The sequence below is a fragment of the Phyllostomus discolor genome, chromosome 2, assembly GCF_004126475.2.
Source record: "Phyllostomus discolor isolate MPI-MPIP mPhyDis1 chromosome 2, mPhyDis1.pri.v3, whole genome shotgun sequence".
NCBI lineage: Eukaryota > Metazoa > Chordata > Mammalia > Chiroptera > Phyllostomidae > Phyllostomus > Phyllostomus discolor.
The window spans coordinates 98,831,082-98,857,083 of record NC_040904.2 but is presented as its reverse complement, the minus strand read 5'-3'; the positions used below and the strand labels follow the sequence as shown (position 1 = coordinate 98,857,083).

At 41.8% G+C, this 26,002-nt stretch overlaps 1 protein-coding gene across 1 annotated transcript in view; it reads right to left on the bottom strand.

The window, feature by feature from the left end:
- Positions 1-26,002, bottom strand: part of ARHGAP31 (Rho GTPase activating protein 31) — a 106,535-nt gene that overhangs the window by 43,254 nt on the left and 37,279 nt on the right. The window contains exons 2-3 of the mRNA XM_028504564.2: positions 5,725-5,827; positions 2,725-2,869 (exon numbers count right to left, since the gene is read on the bottom strand). Coding sequence (XP_028360365.1) covers positions 2,725-2,869; positions 5,725-5,827 — 248 coding nt within the window. The remainder of the gene's footprint in view (positions 1-2,724; positions 2,870-5,724; positions 5,828-26,002) is intronic.

Genomic DNA, 26,002 nt, shown 5'->3' with positions numbered 1-26,002 from the left:
TTTGATCCATTCATTTACTGATGGGCATCTAGGTTGCTTCCAGCACCTAGCTATTGTAAATTGTGCTGCTATGAACATCGGGGTGCAAAGGTTCTTTTGTATTGGTGTTTTAGTGTTCTTAGGATAGAGCCCCAGCAATGGAATTGCTGGGTCAAAAGGCAGATCCATTTTTAGTTTTCTGAGGAAGTTCCAAACTGCTTTCCATAATGGTTGTACCAGTCTGCAGTCCCACCAACAGTGCACTAGGGACCCCTTTTCTCCACAGCCTCTCCAACACTTGTTTGTTGCTTTGTTTATGATGGCCATTCTGACTGGTGTGAAGTGGTATCTCATTGTGGTTTTAATCTGCATCTCTCTGATGGCTAGCGATATTGAACATCGCTTCATGTGTCTTTGGATTTTCTGTATGTCCTCCTTGGAGAATTGTCTGTTCAAGTCCTTTGCCCATTTTTTAATTGGGTTACTTGTCTTCTTAGAGTGGAGTCGTGTAAGTTCTTTATATATTTTGGAGATTAAACCCTTGTCTGAGGTATCATTAGCAAATATGTTTTCCCATACAGTTGGTTCTCTTTTTATTTTGATACTGTTTTCCTTAGCTGTGCAAAAGCTTTTAATTTTGATGAGGTCCCATTTGTTTATTCTTTCCTTTATGTCCCTTGCTCTAGGAGACAAGTCAGTAAAAAAGTTTCTGCGTGAAATATCTGAGATTTTCCTACCTACGTTCTCTTCTAGGACTTTAATGGTGTCACGCTTTATATTTAAGTCTTTTATCCACCTTGAATCTATTTTTGTATAAGGTGTAAGTTGGTGCTCGAGTTTCATTTTTTTGCACGTAGCTGTCCAGTTCTCCCAACACCATTTGTTGAAGAGGCTATTTTTATTCCATTTTATGTTGCTGCTTCCTTTGTCAAATATTAATTGACCGTAGAGGCTTGGGTTTATTTCTGGGCTCTCTGTTCTGTTCCATTGGTCCATGTGCCTGTTTTTATGCCAGTACCAGGCTGTTTTGATTACAATGGCCTTGTAGTATAGTTTAATGTCAGGTATTGTGATTCCTCCTACTTTACTCTTCTTTCTCAAAATTGCAGCAGCTATTCGGGGTCGTTTATGGTTCCATATAAATTGTTGAAGTGTTTGTTCTATGTCTGTGAAATATGCCATTGGTACTTTAATCGGTATTGCATTGAATGTGTAGATTGCTTTTGGTAGTATGGACATTTTAATGATATTAATTCTTCCAATCCATGAACACGGTATATGTTTCCATTTGTTTGTGTCCTCCTTGATTTCTCTCCTCAGTGTTATGTAGTTTTCTGAATACAGGTCTTTTACCTCTTTGGTTAGGTTTATTCCTAGGTATTTTATTTTCCTTTTTGCTATTTCAAATGGGATTTTTTTCTTGATTTCTGCTTCTGCTGTTTCATTGTTGGTGTACAGAAATGCCTTTGATTTCTGGATATTGACTTTGTATCCCGCTGTTTTACCAAATTCATTTATTAGGTCAAGCAGTTTTTTGGTGGAGTCTATAGGATTTTCTATGTATACTATCATGTCATCTGCAAACAGTGACAGTTTTGTTTCCTCCTTTCCGATTTGGATTCCACAAGCCCAATTCTTAAAAAAGTTTTACTTATTCCATATCATTTCAAATTGAAGAATGCTTTATATGCTCAAATTGAAGAATGTTTTATATGCTCCTGTTTATTACAGGAGCCATGAGAGAGATTCCTTCCTATGGTTGGAGTGTACATCTGTCCTTACCGATAATTGGAGCTGTTCCATAATCTTAATTTCAAACATCCCCTCTGACCACCCACTCTAGCAATCTATTGACCTCACTGGATGATTAATCCATTGATCTTCTTTTCACTACTATACATCTGCTTTCTGCCCTCATTTCCTTTCTTATTCAGAGAAAATTTCATGGTCAGTCAATTATTTCACTCACTCTTTTGCACACACCCTCATCTTTCTCATTCCTCTTTTGCTGGCCAACATCAAACTTGGTTAAACCCAACTCTCTTCCTCCACCCCTGCATCAACTGTTCAAGCCCTGTTTTTAATGCTATCTGTATAGACATCCTTTAAATATTTATTCTCTTCTCTACTTTCACTATGGGTGCCTTATTTGGTGACCACACAGCTGCTCTGTAGGTGTCCTGCTCTCACCCATCCACCCTCCACCAAGCCAACTCACCAGTCTATCCTGCACTCTGTCTGAGCTGCCTTTCCCAGATTCTTTTCTCTTCCCTGCTTTCTGAGCTCTCTCTTGACTTCTGTTTGTTCTTGTTTCCTTTTCTACTTGCCTATCTCTTTCCCCAAGCCTCAGAAGGAGTAACTTGATAAAAATAAAGTAGCAGTGGGTACAGCAATTAGTCTCATGTTCCTGTCCTGCTGTGTGACCTTGGGCCAGTCATTTCACTTCTCTGGTCCTTGGTTTCCTGCCTAAGCAATAAGATGCACTTGGTTAAATAAACCTGGAGATAATTTAACCCAGCTCTTAGAACAAACAAACAAACATGATTCTGAAAATTTAATAAAAGGAAAATTAGACAAGCAGTCCCATTACCCCACTTTCTTCACTATTCCATTCTATGTCCATCACCATGCTAAGGTAATGTCATTCATCTGATGAGTATTATTATTATTATTTTCGTGCTGAAACTCTCCTTGGCTCATCCACATGTCCCACCCAGGAACCATACTGGAAATCTAAACACTTACCGTGAATTTCTCATAAAGCTCATAGGTCAGGAGGGGGTTGGGCAGCTCCCTAAAGTAGAGCTTGCAGAGTGAGCCCACGCAGTGGATGTCCTGCAGGTACACTTCCCTCGTCAGATCTGGACATTGATCTGAGCCAAACTCTTGCCTGAAACAACACAGACAGAGACATAACAATCCCAGGAACCTGTGCTCCATGTCAGCAGCTTAGAGGTAAGAAGACCCTAAACTGCTGATCTGACTGTATATTGACCCTGATACAAGAAGACCTTCTATTTCAGGCACAAGGAAACAATGGGAAAACTTCCATTTCAGGGCCGGATCTTCCCTGTGAAAGCAGCTGTCATTAGAAGGACAAGTCCATTTACAAATGGATTTCTCATGGCATTATGTTCACAGTACCCGTTATGAACAGTGGGGAAATATGAAATCAGTTTGCCAAAGAAAAGCCTGTAGAGATTTCAGTTTTTCCAAAATATTGTTCTAATGAAATCCTCTTTCTTGGAGGAGAGAACAAAGCCAGATGAGTCAGACTGTTATCACTCATCTCCACATATTCATGCCAACAAACTTGTTTTATCTAGAGTCTCCAACCTAATCAATGATCTCTTTGATGCAGGATGGAACCTTCTAGGCTGCCTGATAGTGACTCCCACAGGATAGAAGAACTTACAAATCTCTTGTTAAACAACCTGTAGTGGGGTGCTTGGAAACATCGACAGATTCCAGGCCTCGTTTCCAATGAAAAACATTTCCTAACAAGGTTACACAAATTCCCTGACTCAACTAATGTATACTTCCAATTAAAAATCTGTTTGAAAAAAGACAAATTTAAGCTTTAACTCAGAAGAGAAGTTAGGCCTAATGAGAGTATTCACTTGGCCAACCAAGGACAACAAGGCCAACAGGCCTCCCGGAGCCAGCATTTCAGATCAGCTGGCCCATTCTCCTGCAGTTTGCTTCTGCCCTTGTAATAGGGGTAGGGAAACCCCTGCTGCCGTCAGACCCCCCTAGATTGAGTGAGGCCTAGAAAAGAAAACCAATGGCCTCATATATTCATAGCCATGTGTTTTTCTAAGAGGGTGGAACAAGAACAATTAAAAGCTTATTCATTTATTTAGCCAAAAGTTTCCCTTGTGAAGGTTATGGTCAGTCCTTAATTAAAAAAAAAAAAGACCATTGCCCAGGTGTCCTTCCATGATATCAACTACTGTGTAGTATATTTTAGAACTAACAGTAAACCACTACAAAGTATTTGCTATAGAAAGTCTAAAAAATGTCACACTAGTCAGTTAATGAAATTATGTAAGCACACAGTTCCGTTAAAATCCATGGTTGCAATTAACCAGTTATTTTTTTATAGCCATCACTTCTCCAGGAATAAAAAGATTGATTTATTCATTTAGTGCAATTTTATTGCAATTGAGATTTGAAAAGGAGGGTCAGAAAACCAAATAGAAAAAAGAAGACAAAAAATTAATTATTTGCACAATCTCTTACTGTATTTTGCTGTGTATAATGCATCTATTTTTACCAAATTTTTGAGGGAAAAATAAGAATGTGGGTATACACACGGTATAATGATTACATACCATGGGTATAATAATCCTGTGTGTGATGTGTACCAAATATGGATGCATATTATAGATGGCAAGTATGGTAAATTTTACATACTTACTTTGTAACAAGAATGTTTTTATTATTTTAAAACTCTACATTTACAACTAAAACATATAATAAATATATAAAAATAACATCTAATAAAATATGTTCTTTTTCATGTTAAAGTACATAACCTATTGTTTTAGTCACAAAACTATATATATTATACAGTGTATATGCATGGTACATTATATATACATGGTGGTGCAAAAGTAGGTTTATAGTTGTGAGTACATACACAAAACACAGAATTTATTCTTGTATTATTATTTATTAATTACTGTATTATTTTCCATACAAACTGTAAACCTACTTTTGCCCCACCCTGTATACTGCATATATAGTAGGTATATACTCCTTTTACTTCCTTTTATTTTATAAGCAATACATATAAAATATACACAAACATATCTGTCGGGGTTTTTTTTTTAAAATTCTCACCCAAGGACATTTTTCATTGTTGTTGTTGTTGTTTTGAGAAAGAGAGAAAGGGAGAGAGGAAGGGAAAGACACGAAAACATCGATTTGAGAGAGGAGCAGTGACTGGTTGCTTCCATCACGTGCCCAGACCAGGGATCAAACTTGCAACTTAGGTAGGTGCCCTGACCCGAAGTTGAACCCACACCACAGCCTTTCGGTTATGGGACGACACTCCGAGCAACTGAGCCACACCAGCCACAGCACACATATCTGTGTTTTGTGTGGATTATTATACTGTAAATTCAATGTGATAGAAATTTCTCTCAAAAAATTTGAGGACAAATTTTAGGATTGCTTAAGGTAAGTTCTTAGAATTAAGAATCATTCATTATTAAAATTAATTAATAATGAATGATTCTTAATAATTTTTAAAATACCAGCTTCAGTTAGAGAAATGCGCATTTATGCAGACTTCTGAGCTCTCCAGCAGATGAAATACCACATGTCGAGTGCATGCCAACAGAAAAACACATCCGTCTCTAAGTTTTGAACACTATGTAATGGGATCTAACTGAGCTTTGGGTAAACAAGTGAATTATAACCAATCATATTTCTCTAACTCAGGAATTGAAATCATTTGAGTTCAATCGAATCCACCCAAGGAGGGTAAATCTAGTATAAGATAAAGAAACAGATTAAGAGCCCTCAGGAGCTTTTGTTGGAAAGAATTACATCAGACTGGAGAATTTCCTGATTAGATTAAGAACAGGCCTCTGAAAACATCACACTTGATCTTCTGCCCTCCACCCTTCCCTCATCCCCCCTCCTCAGGTTTTTAATACCCCCAACACCTGTGGACAGAGACATGAACCTAGAAAGAATCAGGAGAGAATTCTTTTGGGGGCTATTCTTTTAGCTCACCTTAGCCGTTGTATGTTTGAGGTGACTCCCGAAAGCCGATAAATTCCATCCACGATGCCATGAGTTTCTATAAATTCTGCACAGCTCTTCAACACATATGGAACTGTGTAAAGGCAAAGAAAAAACAATAAAGTATTAGCTATAAGTCTGACTGTTCTTTAAAGATAATCTTTTAAAAAAAATCCAGGTAGCTTCAAAGAGAAATAGGTGTGGAACACATATGAGCTACAAGTGGAAACAATTACTTGTAAATGGTAGATGTTCTTTTATATTTTTAAAAAGTGCAGGGTTCTTTTAAAGTTCAGAAAAATCATGTATTTTAAGAGCTGGGTTTTTAAACATTTTTGAAAAATATGCAAACACTTAAATTTTGAAACCAGCAGGGACCTTAGAAATCCCACAACTTGGTCTCCTCATTTCACAGGTTCTCCAACATGGTTTCCTGATTAGCAGTGTCAGCATGTTCTGGGAACTTGTTGGGAATGCAAATTCTCAGGCCCCAGTCCAGACCCACTGAATCAGAAATTCTGTGGGTGGGGCCCAGCAATCTGTGTTTTAAAGCCTTCCCCATTCCTGACTGCTGTGGCTCGGTGGGTCGGGCATTGTCCAACAAACTGAAAGGTCATCTGTTCGATCCCGGACAGGGCACAGGCCAGGGTTGCAGTCCTGGTCACTGACTGGGGCTGTGCGAGAGGCCGCCAACTGATGTTTCTCTGTACCTCTACCTTTCTCTCCCTCTTTTTCTCCCTCCCTCTACCACTCTCTAAAAATAAATATATAAAATCTTAAAAAAATTTAAAGTCTTCAGGTGACTGTTGTGCAATGAAATTGGAGAACCACTGTTTATTCTACACGTGAAGAAACCAAAGTGCAGGTAAATTTACTTATCTCACTCAAGATTGCTATGTAAAAAACAATTGCGAAGGAAGATTGAAAAAATGTCTGCCAGAATGTTAAAGGTGATTTAAGGTTAAAGTGTTTTGGGGTTTTTTTTTAAGGTGAGAGCCACCCTACCCCATCACCACCACCACCACCACCAATGGGTCCATTCAACATAGTCATTAAGGTTATTGAATAGATCACATAAAAGGGACCAACATGGCCTCTTGAATTCCTGCCACTCCAGACATTCAGAGCTTGTACAGAAGAGTATGGCGATGCTGCTCTCTCCTTGGGGCTGACCCTGATCAGCCCAGATAGCTCAGTGACTCAGAATGGCAGCTATAAGCTTTCTGGATGGCATGACAAGAATGGCAAGTCACTTGCCACTTCGGTTCTTGGACAGAGCCACCTGAGGCTCCTCCCTGAGAGTGCTGTGGATAGGGACTTGGTATGGAACTACCTAAGCCTCAGGCACTGATGTTTTCAGGCATAGAGATGGTGTGGGAAGTCCATGAACTAGTATTCGAGATAGCACAGCACTCACTCCCCCTAAACACGTCCAGTCCACTAGTGCCTTGGATCAGACACACGCCAGACCATTAATACTTAATGCACACGATCGTGCCTCTACACAGTTCTTAGCTGTACCAGACTTGTACATGAGTAGATGTTCGGACTCAACATTCTTCCTGGATTCGCCATCACAATACTTTCTAAATGCCTACCCTGCCATTCCCTTCAACTACTAACTATAATTTTTGGTACTCAGTAAAATTTGTCATACTAAAAGTATTCTGCTCATCTCTCAAAGGCCATGCACCACCAGAACCATTCCCCTTTGGGACACATGGCGTATTTTGCTCCATCTTTCAGGACTGGAATGGGGATGGGGGAGCTTCTTATTCTCCAGGTGGGAAGAGGGGAGGGAGTGGACTTGGGATTGGAAATACTGAGGCCAGAGACCACAGAGGTGGAACCACTCCCTGTGAGCGATGCAGGGTGGGAGCGGGGCGTGGTGGAGGAGGGGCTGTGAGAGTGGGCAGGGGTCCAGAGCCTCTGCTGCCTTCAACTGAAAGAGCTATACTTTGATCTGTTTTATAAAATAGGGCTCCTAGTCAGATTTTTGTTTCCTACCCTCATGCCAAGAAATAAATAAGCAAGCAAAGCAAATAAAGTTCCAATGCTTAAAAAAAGTTGTTTGTTTTTAAACCCCTGTTGTGCACAACCACAGTAGACTCTTTCCCATCACACCAAGCTGTTGCTCTGGAACCTGCCACATGTGGTCTACAGTTGAGAGCACAGGGCTGGATGCCAAACTGCCTTTGCAACCTTGGACAAAATATGTAAGGATTCTGTTTCTCAGTTTCCACATCTGGAAAATGAGGACAACAGTGATGTTAACCTCATAGCTAGGACTAAAGTAATACCTGTAAACATTTAGCAAAGAGCCTGGCATATAATAAGCACTTTAAAGTGATAGTTATTATTTCTACTTTGAAGCTTACCTTCGATGTAAATTTATAATTTGTGAGACGCAACCTTGGTGAGAACAGTTTGCCTTCCCCCACCCAACGGGCAACTGGGGCAAAGCTGACCAAATTCCTACCAGTCAACACTCATCTCTACTGTTCAGAATGGCTTTTGTGTCCTCCTTTGGTTAAATGTTTCTATTTGAACGTAATTATTTCAATCACCATTGGTTTCCTTGCTGTGCACTTCAGTGAAATCTTCCTAACACAAAGGCAGGAGAATCCAACAGTATACACATTTTGAGCTGGCAGTCCCGGAGTGTTCCACCATGTGGGTCTGTACTGGGTTATGTGGTGGTTGTGCCATGCAGGGGGTATTCCCAAGGAGGACTCGAGGAAAAAGCCTCAGGCTCGAAGGGCGTTTATAGACCACTCCATGAAAGGGGTGGTGGGGCGTCACCAACCTGTACCGGCCAGTTCTCAGAGAGGGACCTCCCATTCCCATAACTCTCTGCTGCAGTGCCTCAGCCTCTGTTTGTTTTAAAGGTGGGAAAAACACATTCCCGGATGGAGCCTGTGCCGTAAATTTACTCTGGCTTCAGTACAGAGGCCCTAGAACCTCTCATCCACAGCTCTGTTTAAACAGGGGGCAGTATTAAAACAGCCCAAGGAGAGAGGCCCTGGTCACAGGCCCTGAGGAGTGTTAGCTTTCCTGGATTCTCGCCTCAGGCTGAGTTGGAAGGTGTAGGGCTTCTCCGTCATACTCAGTAAATGGGAAAGGATCCACTTAATCTGTTAATTGATCATCTGGCTGTAGAGCCCAGAGCTGTGGTTCTCAGACTGTGGTCCCAGATCAGCTCCAGCAGCAGGGGCAGCCTCCAGCAACCACCCATCTAGACCACAACTTCTCATTCTTCAGCGTGCATATAAATTACTAGGATCTTGTTAACATGCAAATTCCAATGAGGGGAGGGGGTGTAAAAATTTTGCATTTTTAACAAATTCCCAGGTGATTAGGGATACTGCCAATCTGCAACCCACACTTAGGGTAGCAGGGGTCTAGAGGTAATACTGGAGGGAGGTGTTGCAGGGGCTACTAAGAGTTTAGTCAAGCCTCAGAGTTCTTTTGATTATTGTCTCTGGGGTCCAATCCAATTGGAGACACCCATGACTTTGGACAGAGTAGAAGCTTGACACAAAATAGCTGAGTAGTTAGATAGGAAAGAAAGCTCCCATTGTCAAGTAGGCATACGAGTGATGCTGGTTGGGGCCGGAGTCACACAGCCAGTTCTGTGGGATTTATCCCGGACCCGGCGAACTCTGCCTCCTCCTACAGAGGTACACAGAGTTGCTTATTATGATATTGTAACTTCTTTGAATTGTTTCACTGATGGTTCTCTAAGTTCCTTTTTGTTTAGTTTTTGTTTTTCCTGGATCAGCAATCTGAAACGTTACATTTTTCATCTGAACACAAAATAAATGTTGAGGTGGTTTCTGATGGAAAAGACAACCTTGCCTTCGGTTTATGCTTTGCCATTTATGAACACTTTAAAGTCCTCTGTCTCATTTAATCCAACCCGGTACAAATAAAAGACACTTTAAACTTATAAATACTGTGGGGCACTTCTTTCCTCAATTCCTAATCTCATCAAGGGTTTAGTGCAGAAAAGGCCAGCATTCAAATCGTTTCCCTGAGTGCCCCCAGCAGTGATGTGTGCCAGTCTGCTCCAGTTCCCCGTGTGGCCAGGACCCGATCAGAGCAGGAGACAGACTGGAACAAGCACCATTTTATTTGGTCGGTTATGTGGTCACGACAGTCGAATTCTTTCATGTGCAAATTACATTTGTGCTGTGGGGAAATATAGCACTCCCCGCTCCTCGTTCCGGATTTTTGTGAAGGTCTCATACTGGTTGGATTTCATTCCCACCCACCCCACCCCCATGTCCTGCATTCCTCTTCTTCAAAGTAATGTCTAGTGGTATATACACACACAATGGAATACAACTTGAAATAAAGAGGCATGATATAACATATGGGTGATGGGAGCCACAGTATAAAAGAGTACACAGAATATTCCATTTAGATAAAACTCTAGAAAATACAAACTAATTTATAGTGGGACAAAGCAGGGGAGAGGCAGGGGGTAGGAATTTTGAAGGGACCGAGGACACCTTTGAGTGCGATGGATCATCTTGACTGAGGTGACAGAAAGGACCGAGAGCCACAGTGGGTGAAGGAGAATTGATACTTGCGGGGAGATGAGCTGCTGCACATAAATCTTTCAAGAATCTGGTGCTGTGCACAGAGGAGAGACGAGGAATTCAGATGCTTTGCTATGCTATGAATACCCACTGTGTGGCATTTTTTCAAGAGATGGAATAAAGATTTCAATTACTTTTCCATTATTCTTGATTGTCAGCTGAGAACTTCCTGGCTTTCCCTGGGGAATCTAAGCAATATTACAGTGGCTCCCCTAATTTCTTCCCCCCTCTGCCAGTCCCTGATCATTATTTCTGTCCCATCCTTTTTCTGCCCAGCAACCCTAGCTCTTTTGTCCCATGCTCCTCCCTGGCCTCATGGAGTCTCCGCATGCCTGGAGGTCACTGTCCCCCCAATTTTTCCTCTGGTTCTTCTATTTTAGCTTGTTTCTACTTTCTTCCTCCTGGCCTAATGCAGAATTAAAGAAAAGTTTGAAAGTGTGTGGTATTTATTTTAAAAGTATAAGCTTCTCTGCTTTGTTAAAACAGCTAATTAACTGCTTTTTAAGTTTCTAAGGCAAAAATTTTAAAAATATGTTCAAGCTCTGGCTTTCATGGAGATAAGTTTCTTTTAATTCTTTAGCTAAAAAATTAGATATAATTCAAATGCTATAAATTTCAGACGTATAAAGTACACAATTAAGTGGTTTTTAGTACACACATTTACAGTTAAGCAACCATCCCATTTCAGAACATTTTCATCACCTTAGTTACAGAACATTTTTATATGAACAAGGCTATTCATTGCAGCAATTTTTGTAACAGTGCAAGATTGTCCACCAATAGGAAGCTGCTTATATAAACAATGGAACAGCCACATCGTGGAACACTACATGATCATTAAAAAGAATAAGGAAACTTTCCTGAACTGATAAAGGATGGTCTCCAAGATATATTATTAAGCGAAAGAACAAGGTGAAGACCAACATAACATTATGCTAGCATCCTTTTTTAAGAGAGAATAAAAGATTAGATAAACAACTCACCTGCATATGTGTTAAATATCTGTGGAAGGATATAACTTTAGTTGTATCCCTACAGGAAGGGATAACTTTAGTTGCCTACAGGAAAAGGAACTGGGAGGCGAGGGCCAGGGCTATGAGTAATAAGGAAGATTATATATTCTCATTGTATATCCTTTTTACCTTTGAATTTTGAATAATAAGAACATATTATATTTTCTAAAATTTTTTCACAAAAACTTCAATTCAACAATATTTATTGCAAACCTCCTCTGATCAGCATGAGCTACCAGGTGCTGCCTGTACCTATGTCGTCTCCATTAGTAACTTGTGAGATCCCTGGGGACACTGAGGACAGTTCTGTGCCCATTATCTGGAGTAGCCTTTAAAACACAAGCACTTGAAGTGTGTTGTTGAACAGGAGATTGGTCATTTTTCTTCAGATGGGTTTTCATTGTTATCTGTGTCCCTTGAAGAAGAAAACACTTATGTGGCAGTACTGCATTAGGTCCTTTTTTTCCCTTTTAACCGTATTCTCCATTCCATAATCATAGCAAATTTAGGAAACAAGTAAAATTCTCCATTTTGAAAATGTGAAAGTTGATTCTCAGAGATGTTAGATAAGTTACCCAACATCACACAGTTAAGTGCCAGTGTTGGGATCCAAACCCAGGTTTGTCTGACTCCAAAGCTCACGTTTTGTTTTCATGGTACCACAACTGAGGAGCAATAGAAAAAGTGCCAAGCTACACCCACCTGACTCAAACCCTCTCCATCAGGAAGGCAGGTCCCAGGAGTTGGTGGCCAAATATGGAGACACCATTTGAGGAGAACCAGTTGTTGCCTGGCCCTTAACTACTCAAATGCCTGCAATTCTACCACCACAGGCCCTGCCTTATGGGCGTGACAGCTTTTAAGTGTTTAACACCTAGTGGTTAATATTTACTTTTAAATTCCTTTTTAAAAAGTTACAAAAGCAATATATGTTGATTAAAAAATGAAAAATACTTCCTGTCTTCAAACTATACTAGGGAGCTATAGTAATCGAAACGGTAAGGTACTGGCATAAAAACAGGTACATAGATCAATGGAACAGAATTGAGAGCCTAGAAATAAACCCATCTGTATAAAATCAACTAATATTTGACAAGGGAGTCAAGAAAACTCAATGGAGAAAAGGCAGTTGCTTCAATAAAGAGTGCTCAAAATATTGGATATTTATATGTCAAAGAATGAGACTAGACCTCTATCTTACACCAATTAGAAAAATTAACTCAAAATAGATTAAAGACTTAAACATAAAACCTGAAACCATGAAACTCCTTGAAGGAGCCCTGGAGGGAAAGCTCTTAGACATGGGTCTTGGTCAAGATGTTTGGATGTGACGCCTAAAGCACAAGCAGCAAAATAAAAAATAAACAAGTGGGGTTCCATCAACCTAAAAGAGCTTATGCCTAGCAAAGGAAACACTCAACAAAGTGAGAAGACTACCTATAGAATGGGAAAAAATGCAAATAACATATGTGATAAGGGGTTGATATCCAAAATACATAAAGAAAGCATATAACACAATAGCAGAAAAACAAACAACCCTCTTTAAAAATAGGCAGAAAAGAAATAGGAAAGGCCAACAGGTACATGAAAAGTGCTCTCGTCACAGTAGCTCAGGAGATCAAAACCGCTTCACCTCAGGCCTGTTAGAACAATTGCTGGAGTGGATGTGGAGAAGAGGAAACTCTCTGTGCACTGCTGGTGGGATGGTAAACTGGTGCAGCCCTGTGCAAAATGGTAAGGAGGATCCTCAACAATTACAAATAGAACTACTATATGATACAGCAATTCCATTTCTGGGAATATATCCAAAGGAAATAAAAACATTAACTCAAAAAGATATCTGCATGGATCCCCCTGCCCCACACCCTGCCCTGTTCATAGCAGCATTTTTACAGCAGCCAAACCTGGAACATTGTACAACCTAAGAGTACATTGACAGGTGGACGGATGAAGAAGTTGTGGTGTCTATACACACACACACACACACACACACACACACATACTGTTAAAAAATAAGAATATTCTGCCATTTGTGACAACATGGATAGACTCTGACAGCATTAGGCTAAGTAAACTAAGTCAGACAGAGAAAGATAAATACCATATGATCCCACATATATATAGAATCTACAAAAAACAAACAAACAAAACCCAAACTCAAACAAAAAGAGATTAGACTTGTGGTTTCGTGGTGACGAGAGGAAGCAGGAAGAGGAGGGAGAATTGCATAAAGGTGAGCAAAAGGTACATGTTCCAGATACAAGATAAATAAGTACTAGGGATTAATGTACATCATGTTAATGATAGTTCAAACCGCTGTATGGTATATATGAAAGTTACTGATCCTATGAGTTCTCATCTCAGGGAAAAAGGATTTTTTTTATGATTTTGCCTCCTCTTTTTATTGTATATACAATATGAGGTGATGGATATGAACTAAAATTATTGTGGTAATCACTTAAAACATACGTAAGTCAAACCATTATTCTGTATACCTTTAACTTACACAGTGATACATGTTAATTATATCTCAACAAAACTAGAAAAAAATTAAAAGATTAAAAAGTAAAAAAGATATACAGATATAGAGTACAGAGTGACTATCTCTGTTTTGCTCTACCCTTTCCAATACCTTAAATGATAAAAAAATGACGCCCAGTAAAATGTTAATAGTAGTTACCTCTAGGTGGTAGAAAACAAATGACTTCTACTTTTCTGATTTTTTTTGTAAAGAAAATGTGGTACAAATGACTTTTAAATAAAGAAACAGGTTTTTTAAAAACAAGTTTCGTTAAAAAAGCTGTAGGGCTTTCTGAAGTCAGATAGGCAATTTCTAAAAGTTTGTTGCGGTCCTTTCCAATGACCCTGTTGAGGTAATTACTCCTTGTTCAATACAAGTTTTGCCTAACCTGCTGGTCTGGTGTGGCCAAGGACTAGCCTCTGCTTTGCTGCTGAGTGAGGTTCCTGATGGTAAAGTGCATCCTGGAGTCCCCTCCCCTCCTCATTTTCAGGGTCTCAGATGCCAAGTCCATCGGCTGTTTCCTGTGGAAGTGGCCAGGTGCCCACTCTTGTCCATACACTGACTTATCTCAGATGGGCCCTTAGGTCTCTGCTATCAATACCCACCCTTCTTCCCAATGACAAAGATTCTCCTTCTACCAAAGCAGACGTATTGAGGAACTATGTAGTCCAAGGGACAAAAAGGGGAATAAGATCTTTGCCCTCAAAAAGCCAAGAAAGGAATGGACAACGATTGTGCACCTGCTGTGTGCTGGTCCCTGAGTGCTACACTGTCATCCATGATTTGTACCTAATGTGATGCTCACAACCACCTTATGAGGGAAGTATTATCCCTTCTTTCTAAAGGAGAAAACTGAAGCTCAGTGGTGGCCAGTATGAAAATATCAAGCAATATACTTAAAGCGCCCTAGAGAGGCACTAAAAATGTGATAGAAGTTCTTCCAAAAAGATTACATGTGGTGGGGAAAGCCAGGCAAGGTTCTTAGATGTTGAACAAGAACAGGAAATTATGTGCATTTATTGAGAACCAACTGTATGAGGGGACTGTGGTAGAAAGTGCTGAGACAGGACCCCCACCCTGAGGGGCTCACAGCATTCTGAGATAAGTGGGAAAAAGGACAAATCAAGGCATCACAATGAAAACTCTGACAAGGGTTCGCAGTGTGATTTGAGATGCTAGGATGTGATATGATGTGATCCAGTGAAACGCAATCCACACTACAATACATGCAGAACTCTTGGTTAAGCCCCTGGCATACAATGAAGCACTTCATAAAGATCATCCAGTTTCTGGTGGGGGCAAAGCAGGGGATGGCATAAACAAGAGAGAAAGCAAGAAATAATGTGGTGAATTCTAGTAATGCTGACTAGACCAGTCTGGGGAAGAGAAGCATTTGTTCAGGTAAATTGGGGGAGTTTTTAATGATGGCCTAGGAAGCCTTTGCTTTATCTTGATCTCTACTGCCAGACAAATCTTTCCCAAAGTGCCTTGATGATGAAGCTCTCCTACTCCAAAACATTCAGTGGCTCCCCACTGCCTGTAAAATAATGTCTCATGCAGGCAGCTCTAAAACTAGAGCTTCTGCTGCCTCATCAGGGCTAACCCTGGAGTTCTTTCCTTTAATGGAATAGTCCTTTGAGAAAGGTGGGTGGGGAAGACAGGATAATATGAGGGAAAAGACTTACCATAAACATCACTCCAAAAAGAAAAAATAAGGTACTCTTTAGGGTCATTGGAGAGGACCTCTTATGCTTCGTTGAGGATGAAAAGGAGGTGAAAAGACTCCTTCTTTTCTGGTTATTGCCTGAAATTTCTTTAAGAAAGGCAGTATCTTTCTGACTCCAAAATAAGAGGCTGGTTGGGGGGTGGAAATATGTGGGGCCACACATCACCAGTGAGCTAATGCGCAAGTGGAAACAGCCAAGGAAGGACTGTCACAGGGGCTTCTGGGAGGGAGGGGATTGCGGCCTCAAGGAAGGGTGGTGCAGAATAGAGAAAAACGATGGGATGTGATGAAACTTCACTTAGAAAACAAATCTCCCAGGAGTCCCCACGAGACGTTGGGCTTAGAGCTGGCCCTGTTCACCTTGTGTATGGAAACCATGCAGAAGGATTTTGGCCTGTTGCTGGAAATGTAGGCTGCTGGGCTTTGCATCATGTGTAAACCTCCCCTTTTTTTGCAGGGGGGGTATCCTTACTACTGTCTGACTTTGTTCTCTAGGGATTTGCAGGGCAGACACCACTCACCCCAGGAGGCAGCTCATGATGGAAAGACTCTCCAGTCATGCCCTGCACACTCCCAGGCCCGGATGGTGAGCAGCAATATCCCTTCCTTTGCCAACAAATCATTTAAATCCTCAATTTAACTGTATAAAGACCATAGTCAGCTTGCACAATTGGATCAAGACTTTATTTCCTGGACTAGCAGTTCCTCTCTTTCTCGCCACCTGCTACTTGGGATGGTGTGGATGGAGGCCCTTCCCTGGTGATGGACAGAGGATGGCCCCATACGCCTCTAGAAAGGGTGCTGTAGGAGAAGGCACGGGGCTGAGGGGGTTAATGAGAGTCCAACAAGGAGAATAAACCTGCTTCTTGAATTTTATGCTTCACTAACATCAGTCATCTTAAGAATGAGGACAATGTAAGTTTTTTCCTTGTCTGAGGCATCCAGGCCACCTACTTTTTTTTTTTTTTTTTGCACGCCTAGTGGGTGATCATGGGATGCACTAACCACGTGCTGTGTGATGCCCCATGCATAACAATAATTACTTCATTTAAATCTCACAACTCTGATGTGTAGGAATTACTATTTCTATTTTGTAGATGGAAAACTAAGATTTGGTGTGGTTGGATGACTTGTTAATGACGAGGCAGCTAATGGCAAAGCTTGGGTGTGATTACAAGTCTGTCTGAATCTCAAGTTCATGCACTTCTCAGTACATTTTATAAGCAAAACCTCCACACTAGGGAAACAGGCACACACCAGGCCTGGGGAAGACCAGAAAGCAGAAGAAAGCAGAGGTGATTTCATGTCTAAGGGCAACCTAATGAGAGAGAAGGACTTAAGACAAAAAAATTCAGAAACGTGGGCTCTAGTCCTAACCTCCAGGTACTACATTTCAGACCTCCAAGGAGCTGGGCTAGAAATTTGGAGAGCAGACCTGACTTCTTCTTGCAATGTTCAGGTCCTCACTCCTACTGGTTCTCGTTTATATCTAGGTTTTCTAGAGTAAAACATTAGCATTATTTTTCTGTTTGTTAGTTTTGTTTTTCTCACTTGGACTGTTAATGACTTCCCAACTCACCCCAGCCATCTGAGTGGAAATACGTGTTACATAAATACAAACTTCAACTTCAGAAAGTTTATACGTATCCTTTGGTATGGCTGGACTCCGGTTAACCCCAATGCTTTTTTTTTTTAATGGAGGCTGGAGTCCTCCAGGGACTTAGCTTTAAACGGGGCCGAGTTCATCTGAAGGTTCCTGACTGATGTGACTATGCCCTAACAGCTAGAACTGCCTCCTCTTGCTTACTGTACCCTTGGTTTCCCAGGAGGTTCAGCTTCCTAATGGTTTCCAGACCTAGGGCACCATGGGTTCTTTTTCATTTCTGTGGTTTTTTTCTTCAATCTATTTTGCTGATGAAAGATGAGGACCATTTAGAAAAAACACCCATCAGTGGCCCACTAGGTCTATGTGAAGAAGGGCCAGGTAGCGCTTATCAGCTCCTCCCGGCACCCCCCCTCCCTGCATCCTTTCATTTCCTGCCCAATATTCCCAAGCCACAGGCAGCCATTGTTTCCAGACCGCTTTGCTTGGAAGCCTGGGTACCGTGGCCTCCCAGCGCTTCCTGTTGTTACAAGGCCTCTCTTTCCTGCTGAAAACAACGGCACTTCCCTGCTGTATGTAACCCTTTTGGGGCAACTCATTTCTTCCAGGAGTTTGTTCAGTGCTTGCAAATACGGGGTGCTCATTAACGTGGGTTTATTTAACTTTTATCCTAATTACACAAGTACTGCAAATAGAAAATTTTTAAAATACAGATGAGCAAAAGAAACAAATCACCAAATCTCACCCCCCTCCGTTAGCACTTGAGACCTCTCTGGTGTTCATGCATCACAACTATGCATCTATGTTCACAGAATGCAGCAGTGGGACCCAGGCTTAATGAGACGACCATATTCACAGTTGGAATGGAGGCAGGCAGGCCTGTCTGGAGACCAGCCTTCTGCAGGTCCTCATACACTGGAGGGCAACAAAGGCTCTCAAGAGCTTAACTGCAGACCCCAGGAGATTTCCCTGTAAATTCTGGGGCTAACTATGAAACTCTGAAAGCGATCCTCTTTAAAATGTTTGTTGAAAGAATCTGGGAGGAGCTCATGGAGGAATCAAACATGAAGGAGTTAGGAAGGTGGCAAAGCAGTGACACTGTTGGGACATTTAGGACTGGGAGTCCCCTCAGTCGATCTCCTTGATGGCTGCCAAAGGAGCTTTCAAAAAACACAGATGTAATTGTGTTTGTCTCTAGTGAAGACATGGTCCATAGCACAGCAGGCTGGGTCCTTTGGGACCCTCCCCCAACACTACCTCTGTACTCCCAGCAAACTCCCCACAGTTCCCTGAAGAACACCCCTCTGGCCTTTGCACTCTCCTCATGATGGAAATGTCCTCGCCCCTCACCCTGTTCCTGGGTCTTTCAGAACCCAGCTGAGAAGTCCTCTCTACAGCCTTCCCTGTAACCTCAAACAGAGTAAGTCGCCAAAAAACAGGACACAAAGCTCTGCTCTGTTGTTGAGAATTTCGGGGACTATTTTAGGATGCGAATTATTAATAAGATATCCTAATTTTTATGAGTTTCTGTTGTGTGGTCCAGGGAACATAGTTGTGGGATATGATGCAGTGTATTTCTGTGACTAACACTCCCCACCACCCACAAGGGATGATAAAATTCAAGCTTTTATCCTGAGGCTTTGCAGCTCAAAAAGTATTTAGTATTCTCTGAAATGTCTCCTACAAAGAACCAGCATTCATTCACAGGCAGCTATCGCAATTACTGGAACCTGCTCACTCCTCATCTCGCACACTGCGCTGTCTTTAGAAGTAATTTTCAGCAGATATGTTTAGGATTAAGGCTCAGTGATAGAGATGGCACAAAGGATTATGGTCAAATTCCTGAGCACCTCTTTAGATGAGGAGGAACTCATAAATACTATATAAAGGATGTAGACAACTAGTAAGTAACATGCTTGTTTACCACAGAGTCCTACATTTAATTTCTAACTTTTATTCCCCTCACCCTTTCCTAAACAGCTTCAGAATTGGCATTTTCTGCTGTTTGCAATAGAAAATGTCAGCAGTCATATGACGCCAGTTGGGTGCTAGAAGTATCGGGGGAACAGTCTGTAAAGTATATAGGACTATCTACCACTATGCCATACACCTGAAACTAATACAAAATAATTTTGAATGTAAACTGTAATTGAAAAATTAAAAAAGAAGAGAAAATGTTGGCAGATCTAATCTAAGGTAGGGCAGGAATGGGCATCTTTTTTTTTTTTTTAATCCTCACCCAAGGATATGTTTTTGCTGATTACAGAGAGAGAAAGGAAGGGAGAGAGAGGTGAGAAGAGAGACAGAGAGAGAGAGACATTGATGTGAAAAAGAAACATCAATTGTGTGCCTCCAGTATGTACCTTCACTGGGGATCGAACCCCCAACCTAGGTATGTGTCCTGACTGGGAATCAAACCTGCAACCTTCTGGTGCATAGCACAATGGTCCAACCAACCAAGCCACTCGGCCAAGGCAGGGATAGGCAGCTTTTAAATGGTAAAAATGGTAAGGCTAAGGTCCTGATCTCTTTTCTTGGGTACATGGAAGGGGGTCAGGGATGCACCTGGGGAGCTCTGGACACCAGAGGCCAACAGTCCATCCTATGAGCAACAGTCTAGATGAGGCTCTGAATGAAGACTGAGTCTCTACTCAAGCTTACACACAAGGAGGCCACTGCAAAGTTTCCATGAAGGAAATGATGGCAAGAAATCAGTATTTTCAAAGGTCTTCCAGGGTCAGTTATAGTAAGGAGAAATTAGGGGCAGAGAGACCTTCTGGGAAAAATCCAGGCACTGTGTGATTCACCTCCAGTCACTTCCTCTGGGAAGCCATCCCTGATCCCCAAAAGCAGGAAGTACTTGTTATATAGTTCCAGAATAATTGGTACATAATTCATACTTATTTGAGTGGTTTTGGTTTTTGTGTTTTAAAACATGGGGTTCTTTTTCTATCCCATAAACTCCATGTGGAGCTATGTCTATCTTACTCAACTTTTAAGATGCTGCCCATGATGTTAGCTGGTAGTCCTGTAACTCTCCCGTGCCTCCAACAGCACCTGGCACAAACGTGTGCACACATGGACAAATGTGTGAAAGGGCAGGCTGGGCCAGATGTGTGGGTATCACCTGGGCCCCATATAGGATGTGGGAAGATGACTTGTCTTAGCAAGGACCAGATTAGATGCAAAGTACACTTTTGCCTCCAGTGCTTTTTCCCTTCCCAACTTGGTGTTTATTTTCTCCTTCACAGCCACCTCATTCTCACCCCCAAGCATCTACTCCATACTCTATTCTCACTCTCCACTGGTTGGTCAACCAGAATTCTGGAATTTTGGACTGTCAGAGATGGAAGAAACTTTCAGATCACCTGTTAAACCTGCTTGACTCAGTGTCAAAAAATTGAGGCTGCAGGAAGTTTGAGGACTTATCCAAGGTCCCAGCTCCACAGTGGTGAAGCCCTGGAGTTGGAGGGAGACCAAGGGGAGGGGACAGGAGTGTTGAAATTGATTAGCATTTCTTTTCGTCCCAGTTTTGAAAATCATAGTTTAAGTGCCTGCGAGGCCTCTCTTTGCCCCAGACTAACTGACCCTTTGATGTCAGAAGTAATGTAGGGTATTTAAATTTAGGTGCACCCTTAGCAGTCAAAGTGAATCAAGTATGTTTATTAGATCTCCACATGTAAAACATTGTGCCAAACCCTAGGGCTTCAAAGAAGTATTTTATACTTATAAGACACTGCCCATGACCTCAGCTTACAGTTCAGTTCGTTCAATTACATGCACTTAAGTTGTGGGTAGAACAAAAATGTCGGGAAGAGCCCCTTCTTCATTCTACAGCTGTCAGGCAGGAGTCAGCTGGGTTTAATGACATCTTTCTGGAGAGAGAGGAAAGGGAGTCATCTGCCAGGGGCTGTCCCTCCACCTCTACAAATTTGCTTTCTCCTCTTAAAAAGCGGGTGGCTGATCCTCAACAAGGAGGAGGGGTTTGTTCATTATTTTAAAGACTCCTGATTCCTGTTTAAAGATAGTGTAGGCTTGCAATGGATTATTCCAGGCTTAAATTCCCTGAAGAGAGAGGGAAGTAGCAGGATATGCAGGGGTAGCATTGGGCTAGGGGCTCCGGTGGGAACACTGAGGAAAGTAGGCATAAGCTGGTTAAGGAAAGCAGGGCTCACTGGGACTCAGCTCTATACAGGGGACTGAGCAGCCCTCGTGCCGGAGAACCCATTGGAGGGCATTTGACTGGTCAGGACCTAGGTGTTATGAACCATTCTCATTCCAGGGGATCTGAGGCAGTCAGCACAGGCAGTGGGCACCTGGGTGTTCACATAAAACAGGTGGGCAAGGGCTGAGAGAGCCCTTCATGACTTCACCTCGAGTGCAGACTTTACCTTATTCAAGTCCCAACATTTTCGTTCGGTATCACCTGTTTAGCTCACTTAGTGGCCCTCTCTCATTTACCTTTCCTTAAGCATCTGGGAAGAGAGACAGATCAAGGAACAGAAAGGGGTCCCTGCCCTAGTCTTCTCCGTTGCTCACACCATGCTCCTGTCCCACTCTCTCCATGAAGGCTTCCCAGATTCATTTCCCCATCTAGGGTTTTTTTGGCACCCACTCTATGCATTTGTGCTAGGTGCCAAGGACACAATGGAAAGCAAAATAAGAGGCCCCATCTTGAGGGATCTGAGTCTGCTGGGAGGGAATTCATGTAAATAAATTCCTCCTCTAATGCTCCTGGTTAAGGGGACAAGTTCTGGAGCTGTTCTGCCTGGGTTTAAATCCTCCCACTGCCACTTATACTACCTACCCATAAGACCTGGACATGCCTCTTATAAGTCAATGCCACAGTCCTGGTTACCTGGGTCAGTTCCAGTTTGCACCTGTTATTCAGTATAATTACAGATAGTAATGACTTTCACTCAAAAATGTTTCCCAATTTGGGGAAAAATTATATAGTTACCTTACTTATAATGTTCAGTTTCCTTATTTATAAGCTGGAGTTAATAACAAAATCTATTTCATAGGGTAGTTAGTTGTGAGATTTAAATAAAATAATCTGCAAAGTGCTTGGAACAATGTCTCAATGAACTCCCAATAAATATTGACCATTGCTATCGTTATTTTTATTGGAAATATTGTCCCATTGGACGTTGGCCCCCAAGAATGAGTGGGTCCCTATGTCAGGGACTGTTGTATTCCTCGCTGTATTCCTAGCACCCAGCACTATGTCCTGTGCGATGGAGATTCTGACTTGATGTCTACTCGCGGGCACTGGGCATGGGCTTAGCCACACGCAGTAGGGTGCACGTGCAGAAAGGCCATGGTGGACGGTCCTGGACGCTGCTTCCTATCTGGTCTCAGACAGAAGCACTGGGAAATGGAGGGTGTTCTCCTAAGTCCCTTTCAGACTTGCCAAGGAAAACACAGAATACTCGGTCAAATTTGAATTTCAGAGAAACAACGAACAATTTTTAGTATAAGTATGTCCTCAATATTGCATGGAACATATATCAATACATGACTTGTCTGTTTACCTGAAATTCAAACTTAGTTGAGTGTCTTGTATTTTTATTTGCTAAACACGGCAACTTTATTTCCGTGTCTATATCTCATTCTTTGCTGCCTGATGCTCCACAGCAGTGTCCTCTTTAAGCCTCATACAAAGCCATAACCACAAGCTTGCCCTCGCTCTTATTTGCCCTACTGACCAAGCCCAGGCTTATCCATAGCACACCTCTCACGACTCAGCTCCCTGCAGCATGAGAGGAAACTGAGACAGGGGTGGGGCGGCAGAAGTGTGACTATGTCAGGGAGCCAGAATCCTCATGGGGTCAGAGGCATCTGGATGTCTAGAGGTGTCCAAGAACACACCTCCCTGTAGAGAAAAGGGGAAGCTATGTCCCCATGTGGTCTCTGAGAGAAGAGGCAGAACAGGATGAAGCCAGTCTTGATAGCTAATCAGGGTTTCTTTTCTCCTGGGTGTGATCTAACCCTGACTGCATATTCCCACCTCCTGATGGTCCTTCTCCTTAGCTACCAAGTATATTTTTTATTGAATTGGTATGTGGATGGGTGGGGACACATTTGCAGTTCTCTTTTTAAAAAGGAGGAAGCAAGACCAGGTAATCTTTCAGTTTAGGGAGTATCAATTTTTGGAGTACATCCTCCCCCTGCTCCTCCATTTTCCTTAGCACATGTACTGCATCCCAGACATCGGGTTAAGTATCTCATATATATTACTTCATCCAATCCATTCAACCCTGCAAGCCAAGTACAACTATACTCATTTCAGAGAAGAGAAATACGGGTGGAGAGAGGGTTACTCCCTTGTGGAACATCATTCAGTTTGCAAGTGGTGGAGCCAGCATTTAAGCTGGGTGTCTCTGACTCCAAATCCTACTCTTAACCGGCCTACTACTCTGCTCTTTTTCCAGAACTCACCCTGGCACCTTCTAGGTGTTCACTAGCAGTTTCCTGAACACATGTGTGACTGGATGTATAAATGAATGTATGTAGAACTGAGGAGCTACATTTACCTCTGCAGACTCACGGGACAATACCCGTCATCAGAATGGCTTGTTATGAGGTGTCTACATATTTTTTGAAAATTCATCAAAGTATAATTTGTGGACAAATATATCATTACAGTACTTTGTGTATTTGTTTTTAAATGAAAAGTGTTTCGGTTGAATGTCCTGAGTTCCATGGATCTTGATGCTCATTATATTTTGTGTTTAATACACTGTTTTTGTGGAGCACATTCCCAGCGTAATTCAGGATTCACTGGCTTTTGGGGAAATCATCCTTGTGGGATTCTCAAATCGTAGCCTCTGGCTGGTCCCTGCCTTTTTAAGAATTTTACCGAAACATGCTCTGACCTTCAATTTTATGTAAACCATCAGTAACCAACAGTCTCTGCATCGTTCTGAGTATTCGATTGAGAAATTTATTTTCTTTTGATCTTGATGTACATTTGGTATTAATTTTTTTTGGTGTGTTTCCATTTACACATGAATGACCTCAGTCTGTTTTTAGCAGAGCACTGCCAGAGCTGGATAAAGATGAGGGCTTTTTAACAGAAAATTGAAGCTGCTGACCTAGAATAGAACTGCTCTTTCAAAACACATGCAATCATAGTACACATTCTGTTTTTACACACACACACACACACAGTCACAGGACATCAGGCTGTGAGAGAGAGAGAGTGACTTGACTTTGAGATATGTGGCAATGAATATGAAAAAGTTAAACAATCACCATCTTAAAAAAGCGGTAGGGACCAGGCTGGGTACAAGCTGTGCTATGTAGGGCCTGGTATGGCTTAGATCAACATTCCAGGAGCGCCCAGAACCCCTAAGTCTCGTGTCAGAAAGTGAGAGGGCAACTGGGAGACCCCTGAGAGGTAGTAGGAATGTCTTGCGTAAAGATTTCTGGTTGCTACAGTGATGAGTTTTTCAAATGAAACACGTTCTTGGACAAGCATTAGCATATTTAAGAGAAGAGAAACACAGAACAATACATATGGGATTGTCTCAGATATCCTTGGCCATATGGCTAACAAAATTAAACTTCTCCAGAAAGAGAGTCACATAAATCCCTCCTAAAGAATGCAGCCTTGGCTTGTGTGCAGAAATAATATCCACACCCTTGACGAGAACAAGGCTGGGTACTTCCCATCCATGGGTTTTGATTTGATCTTCACAATACCCTGTAAGGTAAGAATTATCATTCGCATTTCCAGAGGAGGAAACCGAGTCTCAAACAAAGCTCCCTTGTCACATCTCACAGCTGGTAAGTAGCCCAGGCTCTGTCCACCCCACAGAGCTGTTGCTATTTGACTGCTGATGGCATCAAATGGTGCCGATTTTCATAAACACTAAAGATACTCCTCTATCAAAGTACTCCCTAAAGTCATTAAATCCTCCTGGAATTACATTTGACATGTGTGAGCAGTGCCTCTGGAGACCTCTGTGGATCTCCGATTTGGGGGCTATCAATAGAGCATCTAATTTATATGATAAAATGAGAAGAGAACAAGTCAGCTTAAGAGATGGTTGCTGAGGTGGACTAGGCTGTTTTGCTGGCTAATTGTTCATTTCTACGGACCAGATCCTCCCTGCAGGCCATAAATGTGTGATTCAGCAAAATGAGAAATGACTGCATGACATGTATCTCCCTGAGTTTTTAATCTGCGTTTCCCTAGTGGCTAAGGATGGTGATCATCTTTTCTTGTGCTTATCCACCTATATGTCCTTTTCAGTAAAATGTCTGTTCATGTCTTTGCCCTATTTCCTAACCGGATTGAGTTGTTTTTACTGCTCAAGTTTAAAAGTTCTTTAAACATTCTATACACTAGTCCTTTGTCAGATATGTGGTTAGCAGACATCTTTTCCCCCTGTGTGTCTTGTCTTTTTACTTCTTAACCAGGGTCTCTGGCAGAGAAAAAGGTTTTAATTTTTTTGAGGTCCAATTCATCATTTTTGTTTTTGCAAATCGTACTCTTGGTGTCAAGCCTCAGAACTAACTCATCGCCTAGTATCAGACCCTGAAGCTTTTCTTTAAGTTTTTTTCAAAAAGTTTTATAGTTTTGCATTTTACATTTAAGTCCACAATCTATTTTTTTATCCTTACCCACAGACATGCTTATTGATTTTAGAGAGGGGCAGGGAGGGAGGGAAGGAGAAAGAGAAAGAGAGAGAAACACCCTTTGGTTGCCTCCCTCGGGCGTCACCACTGGGGACCAAATGCGCAGCCTAGGTATGTGCCCTGACAAGAAATCAAACACACGACCTTTTGGTTTAC